The 18,578-nt window shown below is 40.8% G+C and overlaps 1 protein-coding gene across 8 annotated transcripts in view; it reads left to right on the top strand.

Annotated features, from left to right (window-relative positions):
- Positions 1-14,751, top strand: part of FAT3 (FAT atypical cadherin 3) — a 398,878-nt gene extending 384,127 nt beyond the window's left edge. For 3 of the 8 annotated variants that reach the window (XM_068181534.1, XM_068181536.1, XM_068181533.1), the window contains 4 exons: positions 1,396-1,509; positions 4,872-4,931; positions 7,532-7,567; positions 8,169-14,751. In XM_068181534.1, the coding sequence (XP_068037635.1) occupies positions 1,396-1,509; positions 4,872-4,931; positions 7,532-7,567; positions 8,169-8,788 (830 nt within the window). In that variant the 3' untranslated portion in view covers positions 8,789-14,751. Of the gene's footprint in view, positions 1-1,395; positions 1,510-4,871; positions 4,932-7,062; positions 7,139-7,531; positions 7,568-8,168 lie in introns of all 8 variants that reach the window. The other 5 variants (XM_068181539.1, XM_068181537.1, XM_068181540.1 and 2 more) reach the window with 4 other exon arrangements.
- Positions 14,752-18,578: the final 3,827 nt, after the last annotated feature.

Here is an 18,578-nt window from a genome sequence, read left to right as displayed (position 1 = left end):
TTATGCCAGGGGAGGTCCAGGATGGACATCAGGAAGAACTTTTGCTGTGGAAGGGTGGTCAAGCCTTGGAATGGGCTACCCAGGGAGGTGATAAAATCATCATTCCTGCAAGTGTTCAAGAAATGATTGGGCATGGCACTTAATGCTATGGTTTGGTTGGCATAGTGATGTTCAGTCAAAGATTTGGCTCAATGATCTTGGAAGTCTTTTCCAGCCTTATAGAGGCTATACCTGTACCCTGATCTGCACATTTTCATCCAAAGCAGCACACTGGCTAAGGTCATGAGAAATTGAATTAATTTCCATTTATTTGGGCTGTATTTCAGGATTGTGTTGGTTCTGACCTTTTAAACTTTAAATATAGTTATGCTGATTGAAAGCATCAACACACCAGCCCCCACACATGCTCTGTTCTGTATTATCCTGGGTGTTTGTGCCACAGGCACTGCTGGTACTGGTAGGAATTTCTGCACACCATGAGGCCATACCAGGAATACAAACCTCAGCAGTCATGGAGTGGAAAGCAGTGCAGCTTTGTTACTGCAGCACTCACTTCATCAGCTCCATACCCTTCTGCTCAGCAGAAGCAAATCAGCTCTTACCATGTGGAGGTGTGCCATGCTGGGTAGAAATACCTACAGCTGGCAGGTAGAGAGCTGTATTGTCATGTTGATAGCACCTGACCTTCTTCATTTGCAATTGGCTCAGGTATCTTAGTGCTTACAATGGAGGATCACTTTTTATGTTCCTAATTATTGCCCATATAATGTGTAGTTGAATGTGTTTATTTTTATATAACTTAATTACAGGAGAATTTATACCATAGGTTGCAGTTACATTTCCAAACAGTAGAGTTGTGAGGACTGAATGTCCCTGATGAAAAGCAATGTAAATTGAAGCATAATCTATTATATGTCAGTGATGGAGCTATTAAAATCTGATGCAAGGGCCATTGATATGAATAACAAGATGCACAGTAACTTTACTAACTTGAATGAGCCTTTAATGAGGCTCTCAAATTAGGAAATGAACAGTAAAGATAAATGTAACTGTAATCTCTTGTATAAGCTGTTTATACTACATTCCTTAAGTCATCATTTTCATTACTTTTGAGACTATATGTCATTAAAAAGACAATATTGAATATAGATGTTTCTTCCTTGATTACAGTGTTGTCAGCCACTTGAAAGACTCCTTGGGCTTCAAACACTTCAAAAGTCTAAGTATCTTCACCAACTGCCTTCTTGATGAATAGGTCATGTCCTCTGTATGAAGGAAATAATTTCATTCTGACTCAGATAATAGAAGGCAGGATTCAAATGTGTCCATGGTATAAATAGATACATTTGCATACCTAGAGAGTACCATTTTGCTTTGTCTTTGCTGTCAATGAAGGTAAAGGGGTTGATGACGCTGAAGAAGTGACCTGTTTTTCAGGAAGTAATAAAGGCAGTAACTCTGAAGTACAGTCCCTCAGCTCCTTCCAGTCTGATTCCGGTGATGATAATGGTAAGAAATTATTTCATCTTTATTATGCTGGGGGGAAAGCTATTTATCTCTCTCTCTAATATTATTGAAACATTTATGTGACTTCTTGAAACCCTTTAACGATGCCAAAAGTAAGAAAGTCGTGGGTTCGAACCCTGACTTTGTGTTCCACTTACTAAATTATAGGAACGTAATAAAAATCTTGATGCTTGGGGCTGTTGTATCAGGACCAAGCTTTACAGCAAATTACAGCACAGTCACATTGCCAAGATGTAAGTTGACTAATAGGTTGCAAGTGAAACTGTAGAATTTATATAATTTTCCTTCTGGGAAGAGCATGACTTTCATGTTTCACCAGTGGAATAAAAGGGATTTCTGTGCTATTTGCCAGGTCTCATTCATGGTCCCAACAAAACTCTGCTGGTGTTCAGCCGCAACAATGAGCAGACGAGCCAGTCCCCAGCATCTTGGCTTCTCCCTGGCAATCACAGCTCAGCAAACAATAGAGCACCATTAAATCCTTGTTCAGTGCATACTCAGTGCCTGCCTCTCATGTCCTCCATCATTATCTCCCTGGGTGACACAGGCAGAGCCATACACAGCCCACTAAAAGGTCCACAGAGTCAGAGCAAACCTTTGTTCTGTGGCCCACGTATGTTGAGCAGTGGGTCCGAGAAAAGTCAAGATATTCCTGCTGGGGAGGGATGGTGGATGGCTGGGAAGCCTTGTTCAGACACACAGAAAAAGAGTAGCACAAAGGAATCGTACTTGGTTACCTCAGCCACCAGTTAATGAACTGTCTGTAGACTCAGTTGCTCAGTCATGTCATGCAGCTGTTCTCTAGGAACTCTAAAATGTTGGAAAAAGCACTGATAGCAAAGTACACTCGCAATTTCTTTTGGTCCACTGTGGCTGAAGCATTACAATTATTTTTGTCAGGCTTCCCAGTGCTTTTCTGCCCCTGCACCAAAAAGACCCCTTTAGCCTTTTTTTAGGATAAGTATTACTTAATAATATGTATTTACATTATAGTTACCTTTGTAATAATTATTCAAGTGGTCATTTATTGTATATTGTTACTTTTTATATCTCACAAATTCTAATTAGACATTTGAAACTCCTGATCTTGTCTCCACTGAAATCATTGACACAGTACCCACAAGCTGGATTGGACCTTCTGTGCCCACTCATTTTTTGTGAAGGCTGCATTTAAAATATGGCCTTTAGAGATAACATTTCTAGTTCAGGGTTCAAACAAATCCATATCTTCAGGGAGAACAAGGGAAGAAATTTAAATCATCTGAGTCATTTGCAGAGATCGATGCAAGACCACACGCTCTGGTTTGCTTGAAGCAGCAGGGAAGGTTTGCAGTAAAAGAGCCTAAAGGGCAAAGCCAGGCATAAGTAAGCATATACATACTCACATGCCTGTAGTTTAGGTCTAATGGATATGCCTCCTGAAGCCATAAATCCTTGCTTTCCTTGTCATTTTAATTTTTTGTACTTCACATGCCTGCAAAGGTTAGAAGGTTGTCATTGAAAACACAACAGATACAGTTCAGCATCCACACTCTTTGATGAGACAGGACAGTGGCTCCTTCTCCAAACCACTTCCTCCAAAGCCAAGAGCAATTCTGCTGGGTTCTCAGGATAGCAGGGGAGACAGGCTTGTGTCACACAGATGTACAAACGGCTATGCTGACACTGACTTGAGAAACTGGGTGGCAGCTTCTGACTGGGGAAACCTATCTTGCAGCAGTGGATCACTGGGATGAATTCCACTGAAGGTGCAGGCAGCTTCTACTCACCCTCTCTAGGGCTCTTGGAGCCTTCTCTTGCTGTGTCAAGAGCTTGTCATAACCATGAAAACTCACATGGAGTGAGATTTTGAAGCTATTTGTTTTCTCTCACCTTTTTCTCCTGCATTTAAATTTTTCAGCTTCCCTAGTCTTTCTGTGAGGACTTAGCAGTAATTTTTGTAGTCCAAAATCTGACCAATGCTGTATTTGAGCATTGACTTGAGTTGTGTGGTGTGGGTTTCCCTCTTTTCTGTGAATATCCTCTGTACAGCTCCCACCAGAGCCAACCTTTAGTTGCAAATAAAACTGTGCTGGCCCTGGGTTTTGACCTGTTTTTCACTCTTAGGTTTTTTCCTTCTAATAGTTTACAGCTGCCCTCCATCTTTTTTCCAGCCATGCAGCACTAACTGCATGGAGCCCCTTATTTTTCTATCATGTTTATTTTGCATTAACCAGTACAAGTCTCCCTTGTATAATTACTATTGCTGCTGACGGCATAAATATGCTGATCATAGACACAGAACAGGGGTCCTTTGGTTTATCAAGGCTCTTTTTGCTAAGCCCTCACTGGAACTGAGGATATTGGATGATACACCTGATCCCATGTGCAAAATTTAGCAAAAATGTGAAAATATTCAACGTGTGTCTGCACTGTTAACACATTTCTTGTGATCTCTAAGTCTGTTGGCTGTGTGAAACAAAGTATGTTTTGCCCCACGTTGCTCCAAGCAATTGGTTTTCTCAAAACTAAAGACAAAGGAAAAGGGAGGGATCCACTGCCCTCTCATCCAGAGCTTTCTCTTCAGTTTTGATTTTTGGGTTTATTTCATGTTCTCAGAGGTAGGAGTGTTGGGTGGTGCAAAATGCAGATCATCTAGAGGACCGCACATTATAGGCCTCCACATTAAACAGCTGCAAATTTTATATTAATGATTTCAAGGGAAAAGTATGTTTTGCTGGAACACCTGCAGAGAACACACAAAGCATTTGTGAAACTATTCTGTCAAACACGGGTCAAAATTTGAACCACAGCTACATAGCTGTGTCCTCCTAATTATAGCTGTGCTGCTTAACCTCCCTGAGGTATTGCATGGCATGGCACAGACAGTAAATAAGTAAAACACTCCTCTTAGGAAATAGATTGAGCTTAACACCATTTCTGATGGTGTGATAGTCTAAAAGATAATGATCCTTGGAGCACATGGCACTATCTCTGGAGACCTCTAAGCAAGAATGAATTAGAAATTAGTGTCAGGTAGACAAGATACTGCTTCAGTTAATTGAATCAGCTGACCAGTCTGCTTGAATTTATGAGGTGATACACATCATCCCATATGCCTTTCTTGAAATGCTGGTTTGGAATTTATCAGCACTCTGAAGATATATGAGATTATCTGAAATGAAATGTCCTGCAACCAACTGCATAAATCATGCATTAGTCAGCAGCCTGTTTTTTTTTTTTTTTTCAATGTCATTTCTGTCTTTTGAGAGTATTTATTGTGGTAACCTACAATGTGTGTTTTAAATACTAACCTGAAGCTGTCCTTCCCCTCCCTTTATTTTCTGCTTTCCCTCCCCTGCAAGCTTCCATAGTGACTGTCATACAGCTTGTCAACAATGTAGTTGACACTATAGAAAATGAAGGTATTTAAATTTTTTTCTTTCTTGTTATACAACAATGCTTCCTATTTTCATTGTGAAACATTCCAGCAGAACCTCACTAATCTAAACTGACCAGCAATCCTGTGGCAGGGATTGGGTTTTGCAGATCAGCATGTTCACCAGCAAACATGAAAATGCCAGAGGAATGTACCACAAAATATCTGTGGGTTACTGGAGGTGGTAGAAAAGGTGTCAAGCCTTCATCCTCTTCTGTTCAAGTCAATGTTTCTGCTTATTCTCATTGCCTTCAGAGAAAATAATAGACTGATAATGGAGCCATATAATTGAGATGATCCTGGCTGCAGAGACTGGGAAACAGAAGATGACACAGGAAGTCTGTAAAGTATCCCATGCTGCAGCAGAGCTGGGTTATGTACCCCAGTGGTATCACACGGAGAGGAGCACAGTGGTGGTTGGCTGGTGGCTGGTTTCTCCCAGGAAACCCTGCCAAACAGTGGATGTGTGGGCACAGCTCCACGGATGCCATGGCTCTCCCGTGGTGTTGGTGTGCCCATTCACCAGAGCATGGCAATGTGCTCCAAGGACCCAACGCTCACCTCTTCCACTGACCTCCTGGGTAACCTCAGGCATATCATGTTAGAAGTGAACCTGTAATGCGGGGATATCACTATTTTCTTTTTTCCATAAAGCACTGAGGAAATGTCTTGTTACCATAGATAAACATTATTTTTATTTTTTTTCCAACATTTTTCCTACCCTTGGGCAAATGTCAACTCAGCATCAACTCAGCTTATCCACAAGTCAAAAACTTCATCTCTCCTTAACAAATTTAAGACAGATTTTACATACTTCAGCTAATCTAGTCTGCATAATACATAAAAATGATTAAGTAAATTATTTTTGTGAAACTACTGATTTTTTTTCCTTGAGCCAGTGTCACAGTTATTTTGAAAAACACTTTTACTCCTAGCTAGTGATGACACTTGAGTATTTTTAATAGTACATTTATTGATTTCCTGAAGTGTCAGAGTGCCATTCTTCTCACTATTAAAAAAAAAAAAAAAAGCACCAAAAAAAAAAAACCTAGCCAAGGTTAATTCAAAAGAAAGTCCCATTCAAAAAATAAAAAAATAACCTTGAAAAGAAACCACGGGCACTGCAAATGACTTTACCTTTCTAAGGGAAAGCTTAAGCAAATACACTGGCTCATTATCATCCTTTACAGGTCAGAAAAATCCAGTCTGGCAGTAGTTTCAAGACTGTTGCTGAAAATGCTTTGCCCACTTCCCAGTTCCTTATATGAAATTTAGGATTCTTAGGATTGTCTCCTCTGCAACAGAGCTGTCGGAAGTGGTGAATAATTAGCCACACTGGAGCTCTGGGCAGAACTGCAGCCACAGAGTCATGGGAGGATGGGGCTTCTGCCCCAGGCACCTGCCCAGGGTTGTGCAAGTCAGCAAATTAGTGAGGTTCTCGTGGATCCTGATACACACATCTCAGAGGGCCCTGACACATCTCAGTGCAGTGCCATCACACTGACCCGAATACAGCAAAATCCACTGTACAAAGAAGAGAGAAGTGCAGAAGAGAGGTTAGGGCCGGTTCAGACACTGCTGCTAAACCTGTAACAGCCCCAGCCCTCCTCACTCCAGGACATGGCAGAGCAAGTGGAGAACTCCTGCCTGGCTATCGAGCTAAGGGAGAAATCACCATCACTGCATGCACCATGTGGTGATGAGCAAGGGCAAGTGTGGTCTTAGTAGGTGAAGGGCTGGAGAAGTCTTCTCTGCCCTCACCTGTGTCTGAGCCACAGAGGTTACGAGCTGTGATGCCATAAAGGTCTGTTTCTCCTGCCAGACCTCCTCCAGCAATGTCATCCAGAGACTTTGCCCGATGACTTCTTGCATGAAGCCAAATAACATGCAGCTGAACAAGAGCATATCCATCTAGAAAACACTGCAGCTTATTCCCCGCTCTTGTTTCACATGAAACCTCCTTCCCTGCTCTCTCCCCCACCCCTGCACCGTCTCCATACTGGAATGCCTCCCTCCCCACCAGCTAGCATGGCAGTGCAGGTGGGAGGTGGGTGTGGGGTTGCGGAGCATTGTAGCTGATAGCCCCATTAAATGGCTTTGTATTCTATTCTATTCAGGTTCTTATACCGTGCCCATCACCATGGTATCTGAGCCCAGGTGGGCCCAGATTTGTTTGAACCGGCCCTGAGAATGGTAGATTCTTATTTTTCTGTTTCAAAGTGAACAAGTGAGAGAAAAATGTACTTTGCAATTATAAGCCGTGTCAATAGTGGATAGCCCTTTTTTTGTACTAAGAATTACAACTCTAATGTAATTCTGTATCTTTTCAGTGAGGGTAAATAATTAAGATATGATAGAAAAGGAATATAATACACAACATAAACATTCCTTTATGTATGTCTGCATTTGACAGGCAAGATTATCTTGTATGTTAAAATAAAGAATAATTAAAAATCCTACTAAAATGACACCATGGCAGCTGTACATTAGAAATATGCATGCAGAGTTTTGTATTTTCACATGTAATACTATGCTGGTGACAAGATCCGAGTTACCAGTTTTTGCTTTTCACTTTGTATCTGACAGTGTCTGTTATGGATCAAGGACAGAACTACAACAGAGGTGATTTTTCTGGGGCACCTTCTGCCTGTGGGCCAGGGTGGGCAGAGTACTGACTTGATCTATTTGTTTTTTATCTTGAACTGCTTCACGTGTACTCTTTTGTTTGAATTCTGTTGGGTTCAAAAGATGCATGAGAATGGTCAGCCACTTTTTTTGTTTCAAAATTCAGTTTTCAGTCAATCAGATTATTTGCTTGCACACTTTCTTTCTTGAATTCATTGGAGGTGGAAGGGGAGATAAGATTCTATAGGCATGCTGACTACATTTAAAGATTTTTTTCAAATAACTGTGAAAAGCAGTAATTCAGACATTTTGATTTCTTGGACTCACAGTTTCTAATACAACCCAGTAGCATCTTAAAAAACAAAATGCCTGAGAGTGGCCATGTTTTGTTTCTTTGCTTGTTTACATTAGCATCATAATGCAATTTATTCTCTTCCTCTACCCCTCTGGTCAGAGCATGGCTGACCTGTGTCCGTGGCCTGTGGGGCATGCTGTGATTTGACTGTGCTGTGAGGACTCAGGCAAGTGCATGCAGGACACTGCTTTCCTCTGTGGTCTCATCCTAACAAGAGCGCTGTGGTTCTCTTCCCTGCTGCAGCGTATCATTGGGATACCTCTGACTGGATGCCCAGTGCTCGCTTGTCTGACATTGAGGAAGTGCCCAATTTTGAGACGACAGATGGAGGCTCGGCTCATCACAGCAGCACCAGAGAACTGGAAACAGATTACTACCTTGGTGGCTATGACATCGACAGCGACTACCCTCCCCCTCACGAAGAGGAGTTTTTGAGCCAGGACCAGTTACCACCTCCTCTTCCAGAGGATTACCCAGACCAGTATGAAACCCTCCCACCCTCTCAGCCAGTCTCAATGGCAAGTACTCTCAGCCCTGACTGCCGGAGACGGCCGCACTTCCACCCAAGCCAATACCTCCCTCCTCACCCATTCCCCAATGAGACGGACACCACAGGATCCCAGACTGGGAATGAATTTAGTACTTTTGCTGCTGGCCCAAGCCAAAACACAGAAAATGCTAGTGCAGGTAAGATGCCCTTATCCTTGCACAATTCTCTCAACGCCTCTTCCTCTGACGTCTCAGCCGGCTGTGGCTTTGATGACTCTGAAGTAGCCATGAGTGACTTTGAAAGCGTGGAGGAACTCAGCCTAGAAAATGTTCACATTCCATTTGTGGAGACCCAGCAGCAGACACAAGTGTAAAGGAAGCTCCTTTCTTCTTCCTCCTCCTCTTCTTTTTTTTTTTTAATTTTGTCATTTGGTCCAATTAATAGTATAAATATTGAGAAGAAATTTTGCTGAAGGTGTGTCTATATATATATTGGGCAAAGAAAAGTACAGTATAACCCATTATTAACTTGTTCAGAAATGATACTGTATGTGCAGACACAAAGAGACCAATTGTGTTAAGTATTATAAATCAAAAAATGGTTACAGACAATCTGGAAAGAGTGTACCTTCTATTTATTACCAAGAGTAAAGCTCAGCTTTTGAGACAGGGGGAAAAATAATTGCTAAATAATTTTTCTCTCTTACAAAGTTGGGTTGTTTTGGGGTTTTTTTTTGGCATTGTGTTATTAAAAGTGTTACAGTGTTATTATCTCCCCACAGTATTAAGGAACGAGTATGGATCATTCTAGAATGCACTGTTGCATGAAATTTTATATCAGCAAAAAAAGTGAAAGCAATTGATTGCTGGGGCTGCTGCATACATGTCAGATGACTAAAAAAAGCAACAATTAGGAATTGACCTATCAAAGATGAGTGACCAGTTGTTTGTCCATAAATATTTATCTATACTTTTGTTCATTACATAGCATTTCATTCTATTTTGTGTAGAGTAACACACATACATACAGTTTATATCTGCTCTAAATTGGCTTACTTTGGTTGTAATTTTTAAAACCTGATGTCAGGTGCATGTGCATCGCTTTACCCATGAGGACTTCCCAAAATGTCAGAGTTTGGCTCAGGAGTGGCCTGGTTTTGCCCCAGCTGTGTACACACAGCCTCTCTTAATGTGTATGTAACGTGAACATGGATCTGAAAACTTGAGGTAACCTACACAGCTGATTATTTTTTGGAAATTTCTTGCTTGGGCAATCAGCTCTTTAACAGCAGTCCTCATGCTGCAGTTACTGCAGTAAAATTAGTTGCAATTAAGTTACATATAAGGCTGCTGTAATCTCACATCATTATTTTAACATCTTTTGGCAAATGTCCATCCCTAGAGTTCATTCACAGGATGAGTTCTCAGCTGCTGTAGACTGACTCAGTCGGTGAAGCTGCAGGAATGGACTGTGGCCAAAGATCTGTCACCAGATTTTCCACTGGGTGCATGATTTTATAGGATTTGAGTACATCCAAAGGTTGTTTGCAGGCTTCAGAATATTGTTGTGGAATCAAGAAAACCATGGCATCTGTATACTTTTATGCTTCCCTCAGCCTGATTGGAGTAAGTGGTCATTCACATTGATTTGCTCAGAATAGTCAAGTGCAATCTGGAAATCTTGGATTTTCACTCAATATATTAAAGCAGAAGGATGCACATCGGTTGCTTGGTGCTCTGAAAATCTTTTTACCCCACTGCATTTTACAGCATCTGTGTACCTTACCAGTGAATGTGAGTCTACAAGCTTGCATTACTGTTGAGTTTTCATCCATTTCTTCCATGGCATAATATTCTGTCATTCTGAAAAGCTGTTGAATACCTACATCATTTTGATAAATGAACAGATGCATTAGTCGGTTTCCTGTGCTGCTTTCCTTGTCTTGTCCCTTGGTCCATCTCCTAAACTGGATAGTTTCAGCATTTGTATGCCAGGGCATGTTCTTGACTGACATGAGTTTCACACGAAATTTAACTGTGGGCCATTTATTGACATACAAAAAGGGTTTCTTCAGAAATTTTCCCCAACACAAAGAAATTACTAGTAGAATGTAATTTAAATAATGTCATCTTGTAACACTTTTAATAAAACAGGATTTCTAGAATTCTTGGAGTAGGTACAGTGTGTTGCTGCTTCCCTCCAATAGCTGTATAGCTGTGAAAGATTGGTGTGGATATTTTCTTTGGGATGATGCAGCAATTCTTCAGTAGAAAACAGCTCATTATTCAGGTATATGAATAAAATGAGTGAACTTCTAGAAAGAATGTACTGCACATACAAGTATTATCAAGTACTTGTCTGCAAATAGGTCCTGTCCATTGAATTTATGAATGTCACTTGGTCTTCTCAAAGTAAACATGCTTCTGTAACAGTGATATATTCTGAATGTGCTCATGGTGCGTTCCAAACCCTTTCCCCTGACATTATTCCTGAGGTTTTGAGAAGAAAAATATACAGAAATTTGTATTGTGATTGCAAGGAACTGAGGGATTTGCCAGAAGGCCATAAAATGGTTTGGCAAGCCTAGAGGCACGGATAGAGGATAACTCGTATTGTTCATGAAGTCTGTGTTACAGGAAAGAAAATGCAATTAGATTATGTCTCTTCAAGAGTTAGGAGCATCAGAGTTGGCAAAGCAATTCTACAAATTTAGTTGCACTTTTTTAAAGCTTGTATGACCTTCTGAGAATGTGATGCTTTCTTAGCATCAGGCTGCAGTTTACATGAGGTTTGCTCCTACTCAGTTTTGGTTTGAGACATTTTTATCTATTATGCAAGTAATTCTGTTCAAGCCCCCAGATAGTTATTAGGTGTACTTGTCACCTGTCTTCTGTAGTGAAAGTTCTTGCGTAAGCCTGAGACACCAGTATCAAACCTTTACTGGAACATATCAGAAGTGTCACAAGGGACAGCACGATGGGAGCCTAGTGATTGCCATAAAGAAAAAAAAAAAAAAAAAAATTGATGTTTCTTACCAAGCTTGTTGCCTCAGTAATATATTGTTGGTAGTGAGTTTTAATAGTAAAATATGCATAAATACAATGTATAGCAATTTTTCTGTTTGATGTTGTTGCCATTTCATTTCACTGAACGCTACTTATTAAAATGCTGTTGGGAAGGTGCCAAGGATCACCCGTTCAGCCTTCTCTGTCCTATTCATGATTTCTATACCTCAATATCTCCTCCCCTCCAAATCCATTTTCAGAGTCCCCTCTGTGAATATTAGTACTTCTGTGGCCTTTCTGGTTTTTTTCAGGCTCTTTTTGATAATGATAAGACCCAAGTGCAGATCTAAAGGTGAAATATCTCTTAGAGAGTAAGATTTTCATATTAACATCTCTTGTTAAACCAAACCATTTTGTTTTTTGTTTTTTTTGACTACTACTCCGCACGAACAAGTCAAAATCTTCTAATCTGGAACATAAGAACACATTCATAACATAATGTAAGAATTACTATTCATTTTAGCACTTCAATATATATTTCCTTTTTCTGCCATAAGATGATTTTTGTATCACTGCTACTGTCAGGTCCCTGGTTCTGCAACAGCTACCCTGCACATCTCTGCTTATCCTGTGTGTCTGTATTTCAAGCTACATCCCTGTAGATGGCTCCACTACATGGTATTTTCTCTCAGAATCATCTGTAGCAGATGATTTCATAGTCTTAATGAAGTACTTTTGAGTATCACTGGCTTATAACGTAGGATCAAGAAAGTTTTTGCTTTTTGGAAAGAAACAGCAAGAGAAAAAAGCAACTTGTTAAAATGCAAATACACATTTATATTAAAAGTCATGAACTTTGCCAGAGGTGTATGAGTCTAAGTAAAAGGGTGCTTGTTCTCTGCATTTTGATCAAGTTGAGAATGTCATGCACAATGCTGGCCTTTTTAATAACACTGTCAATGGAAAAAGCCTTACAGTGACTAAAACATCATTTATTCTGTCAGTACTTCATTAGGTGGCCCTGTGCAAAAGGAAAAATTAGGCTTATATACCATTCTTAAGTATGTTAATTACTTTGCCTTTGTATTATAAACATTAAAAAAACCCAAAGGGCAACCCCCCCACACAAAACTATAGATACTGATGTAGTTGCTATCCTTGACCAGTATTTTGAAGTCAAATAAAGGGCCAAATGTGACACCATGGAGCTATAGAATCACTTCCCTCCCATGGGAAATAATGAACAACCCCACTAGAAGGCCTACATAAAGTTGTCTTCCTCTAGGACCCTCCTATAGGATAGAGCATATTAGGCAACCAGGAGGACTTTGGAATGCATAGATTCACTACAGAACCGTGATTTCCTGTCAGTAGAGCTCTTCTCCTTAAGCTCAGTGACACCTTTGATCCCAAACTATCCCAGGGGTTTCTTTAACATACAATTCCAGTGAAAGGCTGGAAGGAGTCAAAGGCTTCTCACTGCCACTGTTTTCCTGAACCTGAAAGTTGTGTGCTCCATCTGTCAAGCAGTGTCTTGACCTCTGCATGTCCCACAAAGAACTTAAAATTTGGTCTTTGGAATTTTTTCTCCCATTCTCTAAATTCTATAGTGTATTCTGAAGAAGCGAGAGCCTTCATATATTGGTACCCTCTCTAGTCAGAAACTCAGTGTGGCTGCAGCACAGTGAATAAAAGCATGTCATGAAATGATGATCAGTGGGGAGGCAGCAGCCTGTTGTCTCTGTGAGCCAGGCAGAGACATTTGGAGAACATGACATAAAAGTTGTTGCTCTTGTCTTCTATGAATTCCATCATAAAGGAGAATGTGGGCTGAACAGTGGGCTGAACAAATGGCTAAGAACACACTTTACTCCTCATCGAAAAAGATAAATGGATGCTATAGTAAGTATATCCTTACAGTCAATTACTACAGTCATGGGAGAGGAAGGTGAGGGTGCCCTGGACCAGTTCTGCTAAGCTTCATTTGAAAAGGAAGCATCTTTAATAATGGAGGAAGCCAGCTCTTCAGAACCAGTATGAAAGTGCATTTGTGCTTTGTAGATAATGTTTGGAGCTATTCACTCAGTAATAATGGGAATTTAATTGGTTTCCAACAAGAGAGTTACATCTTCAGCTTCATTCCCTGATGGTTTACCATAATTTACCATGTGGTAAAAACTGTGCTTTTTGCCTGTTTGCATCTCTGCTCCTCTCAATACACCAGACTGGGATTTGAGCATTAGAAATTTAGACCATTGCCCGTTGCCCATGGTTTTTAGCCTGTGTTTCATGAACTTGACATTTAACATCTCCATTACCAGAAGGGCCATTCAGTTAGTAAATTAGCTGCATCATCCAAGGGACAAGCAGATGGGGAGGAAATGAAATTAAATTTGTTTCTTTATGTAGTAATGAAAAGCAATAATTGCAAATATGTCGTACTACACAAAGGCCATAAGTAATCTTTACCAGTGTTAAGAGTGCACTTGAACTGTATTATGGAAAGAGATTGGAGCCCTCAGAACTGTGGCATGCTTTTGTCATAGGAGTACCTGAAACACTATTAATCAACAATGCAATGAGCCCATACTGCCGATTTTCAGGAGATGACAAAGATGTTAAGGAGTGAAAGCAGTTCTCTTTAAAGCACTGTATTGGAAAAGATTGTCTTGTAAATTTTACCTGTCTCAAGCAGGCTGGTTTGTAAAAGATGTATGTTTTGGTGTTTAAAAAGAAGTTTATAAAATAATGTATATAATGGTTTCAAATTACCAGGCTTTTGTAGATATTTGATGCCAATCAGGTTGCTTTAATTTCTTTTGTTTGTTTGTTTGTTTGTTTGATATAATTCTAAAGAGTCATCAAAGTTGGTTTAAACTTCTAAGATAACAGGAAAAAAAGTTTTAGATCTGAAAACTTTTTAATCATTTTAAAATGTACTGTAACTTTCCTTTGGGTTCAGCTCTTTTTGTTTAACTTCTTTCTGGTTTTAAGAAGATTTTTTTATTGACTTTTTTAAATGAATGTGTTTTGCACAAAAAACCTAGAGGTATGATTTTTATTCCATTTCAAGTAGGTATTCAGAATGTCATTTTTCCAATGACAACAAATTCAGCCTTATGCAAAAGGGAAGGTTTATCACTTTGAATGGGTATAGTTCTTCATCTGAAAACTAATTGTTCCTTCATAATTGCTGTTGGCAGTATTGTCTTGTGTTCTTTTTCTATAAAAACAAAGCAACAAAAAAAAAGTGTACAGGTTTGTAACTGCCAAAATTTGCTAAAGTTGATGGTTAAAATAAGTTTTCCAAGTAAACAAAAAGAAAAGCCCAGCTGTGTTGACTGCTTTTTGACTTTTCTCCTACTTTCAAAGGAGGGAGCGAGATAAAATACACCTGTTCTTGAAGGAATGTAACATTTCATTCCTTCTTTGTGTTGCAGAAAATGCTAGTTTTTTGAACTCTTTAAATTAATTTCATTATTCCATGGAAGTTCCTCCATAGGGGCCCCTACTTGCACCGCAGAGCACTCTTGCCAAGAATTGCTTAGCTGATGCATGTAAGCTAAGGCAGTTGCTTGACCAAAACCACATCTTCAAAGAGTGCAGAAGGCATTATTGCATCATGTAGCCATCTAGACAGTGAGCTCCATCAATGGGGACAGTTTCCGGGGGACAGTGCAGCTGTCTAGTTACTTAGTGGGGATAGAAGGAGTGGGTGTGTAAAGCAGCATCCCACTCCACAGTGTGCCTGCCATGGGCATCTCTGTGCTCCAGCATCATGGCACTGGCAGGTGGGACCAGCTGGGACAAGTTCATGTATGTTAGCACTGCCCCTAGAAAGAGATGTTTTGCTGGGCATGATACTCAGTCTGGTCAGGGCCTTGCATTCAGGGATACCCCATTTATTCCTCCTTCATCACACCTTTCCAGCTCCACAGCCCAAGCTGCTCTAACTGGCCTGGACTGAAGCATCACTTCAGAAGCTTAGTGTAGGAAGAAGAGGAGACAGTCCTTCCTGAGCTCTTTGAGCACCCTGCCACAACACAGCCAAGAGCACCCCTCATGCTGCGGGGGAGGAGGGATGCTGCCTGCGTTGTGTGTCCCATTAGAGCAAGGACTCAGAGCAGTGTTTCAGTCACCACCAGTCAGCACACAAATACCCCTTCTCAGCAATCTTGAAGTTTAAGCTGTGGAAAAGAAAAATACCAAGTCAACATTAGAAGTGTCTCTTCCCTCAAGAATACCCTTTTCTTTTTTTCCTAGCATGGATGACTACCTTATTTTAGTCAGTTTCCTATTTAATTTTCTATTTCTGTTTCTGTTTCTATTTCTGTTCTGTAGAGGAACTCTTTTTTCTCTATTTCACCATTACCAGTAGATCTTGACAGAATCTCAGAGAAATACGGTGGCAGAAGTAGCCTGGCAGTCCAGCAAGGCTCACTGTTACAGTGAGATGAAGCAAAACATTTAAAGAGAAAGTGAGTATAATTCAGAGAACATTCAAGAATAAATGAGGTAATTTTCTTGCTTCAGTTTAATGTTCAAAGCTATTGATACGAAATGACATCAGTATTTCCATTAGGGTGGAAAAGATGAGAATTGAGATGGCAAACAGGTCAAAATGCACCTAAGTGTTCTGTCAAAATGGAACCAGCACCACTGATTTTTCCCCTTCACATCAACCAAAAATAAGTTTTTTCTTCCTTCCATGTGTTTTGGTAACAGGTTTTGTAAATATGCAGCATATCCTGTCCGTCGCGGTGGAAACCCTCCCCTGTTAACACTGCAGTGCTGCTGGTGCATGAAGTCACACCAGAAGCCTTTGTGGTCTAAAAGCTAAGGAGGGGGAACACCTCATGAGAAAGTATGAAAAGGAGAAGACACTAAAATGACAGCTCCAGTCATTTCAATGGACCTGAAGTTTTTCGCACAGAATTTTTTCCTTTATTCCTTTATTTGCATGGAAAAATCTGTAGTGCAAAACAACGTGAAAATCAGAGATAGGTGACTGGCTGTGGCATTTCCAGCCCTTCAGAAAAGCTTGGAGGGCTTCTGCAGTATTCTAGGGATGAGTCAGGTGAACATTAAGAAGGAGACAATCCATCCTATCTGAACACTTACTACGAATCTTCATTTTCAGGTCAAAGACAGACTTTTCCGTGCTGGTAAAACCTTTCCTACTTGCAGTTTTTGTTCTGCCTACCCTGCACTCTATCATGCAGTGGGGGACAGAACATCAGTGAAGTGACTGTGACTTCTCTAACATTCAAAGAAAGCAATTTACGTCTTCTCAGCCAGCAGTCATAGCCACAAAGAAGAAAGCATTTTGCAGAAGGCCTGTCAGCCTGTTGCAGGAAGGACTCCTGGCTGTGGAGAGAAGTGTGTGGTTTCATAGGAGAACAGGCAAGGAAGTTGTAACAGCAGGTGAATATCAAGTTCTTCTTCCCCTATTTTAACTTCTTCAGATGTTACGTTCTCCCCAGTGGTACCAACAGTCTTTCTGTGCATGTATTTAGCTCACACCCCCAGTTAAACTTGCTTTTCTAGGCTTCCAGATACTACATAAATTTCTTCCAGCACCTGAAACCATGGTTCTGGTGTGGAGGAGGGCTTCTTATAGGATTTAATGAGCCAGACACCTAAAGATGTGGTGACCAGCCCTGGCAGTGAAACCCTACAATGTCCCTTAGGCCACTGCCATAGATGAAATCTTAACTGTGAGGGTGGTGAGGCACTGGCACAGATTGGCCAGAGCAGCTGTGGCAGCCCCATCCCTGGATGTGTCCAAGGCCAGGTTGGATGGTGCTTGGAGCAACCTGGGATAGTGGGAGGCATCCCTGCCCGTGGCAGGGGGTTGGAACTAGATGATCTTTAAGGTCCCTTCTGACCCAAACCATTCTGTGATTCTGTGATTCCATGTTTGTTCACCAGGGAGGTATGGCCAGGGATGATCAGATGCAAGCCAGTTAAGGAAGTTTTAATCCACAGGCATGTGAGTTGTAATTCAGCCACTGCTTTGATGTGACTTAGAGCTTCCACTACCTTTGGAATAACTTTCTGCAGCACACATAACCTGAGCTTCCAGGAGCCATTGGATAGCCATGGGCACCTCCTGCAAGAGATGGACTTTAAAAGCCAGGGTGAATCCACGGAGTTCAGTGGACACTGCTGCTCTGAAGCTATTGCCCAGTGAAGACAGAAAGTACAAAGGTACGAAGAACCAGCTGCACAGAAGCCAATTCCAGCTGTCGCACTTGGCTAGTTCTTGGCTTGCTCAGACATGTCACAGATTGCCCTTCAAGGAAAAATGCTGCTGTATTCAGGCCAAGCAGAGACAGCAGCTGCCTGCTGCAGCCTACTGAGCTGTTACCTGGCAGTGTTTGTAAGGTCATTTATATGGCAAATATATATTAAAAAAAAAGATAAAATATTAACATAATTTTTCTAAGTCACTTTAAGGCATTTATTTCAAATAACAGAAAATTAAATGCATTAGGAGTTAACACGATGATAGAATGTGATCATATCTGTACAGAACAATGTGTGAGGATTGAAGCAGCATGAGTATTTAAGCCTTAATGGTCCTAAAAGTTAATGTGCTGATTTTGTTAAGTCCGCTAGGTCACTCCAGTTGTCTTCAATAACTTCAGGGGTCTCCCTGAGAATGGTGTTTGCAATCCACCTGTTAGGGCATTAGCAGTGTCTTAATACAAAGAGGAAGGATTTCTCCTGGGAATTGTTTGCTAGGAAAACTTCAATATGTGCTATTTAAAGCTAGTTGTGAATTGATATGTTGCAAGGAGACCAAGTTCCTGTCATTCTCCATCCTGCTAAAATCAAAGCAGAATTAACTGTTTCTGTTCATCTTGAGGTTGAAGATTAATACCTGGTGTAGTGGAGCTGCTGCCTGCAGAGCTTCCAGTGTAAAACTGTGCCTTGTGTTTACTTCCAGCACAGACCAAAATACAGCCACAGGGGGAGGATTGCTGTTATCTACCCTCAGATATGTGCAGTAGCGGTGCTTCCCTCTGAGACAGTCATCCTTGGATGTTTTGTGTTCAGTGAAGAGATCTAATATGTTAAGTCATCTAACCTAATGTTGGTATCGACTTTAGGACACCTTGTGGGAACAGACTATTTGTCTTCAGTGACCATTAA

This window comes from Anomalospiza imberbis, chromosome 2, assembly GCF_031753505.1.
Source record: "Anomalospiza imberbis isolate Cuckoo-Finch-1a 21T00152 chromosome 2, ASM3175350v1, whole genome shotgun sequence".
Lineage (NCBI taxonomy): Eukaryota > Metazoa > Chordata > Aves > Passeriformes > Viduidae > Anomalospiza > Anomalospiza imberbis.
This window is presented reverse-complemented; position numbering and strand designations above follow the sequence as displayed.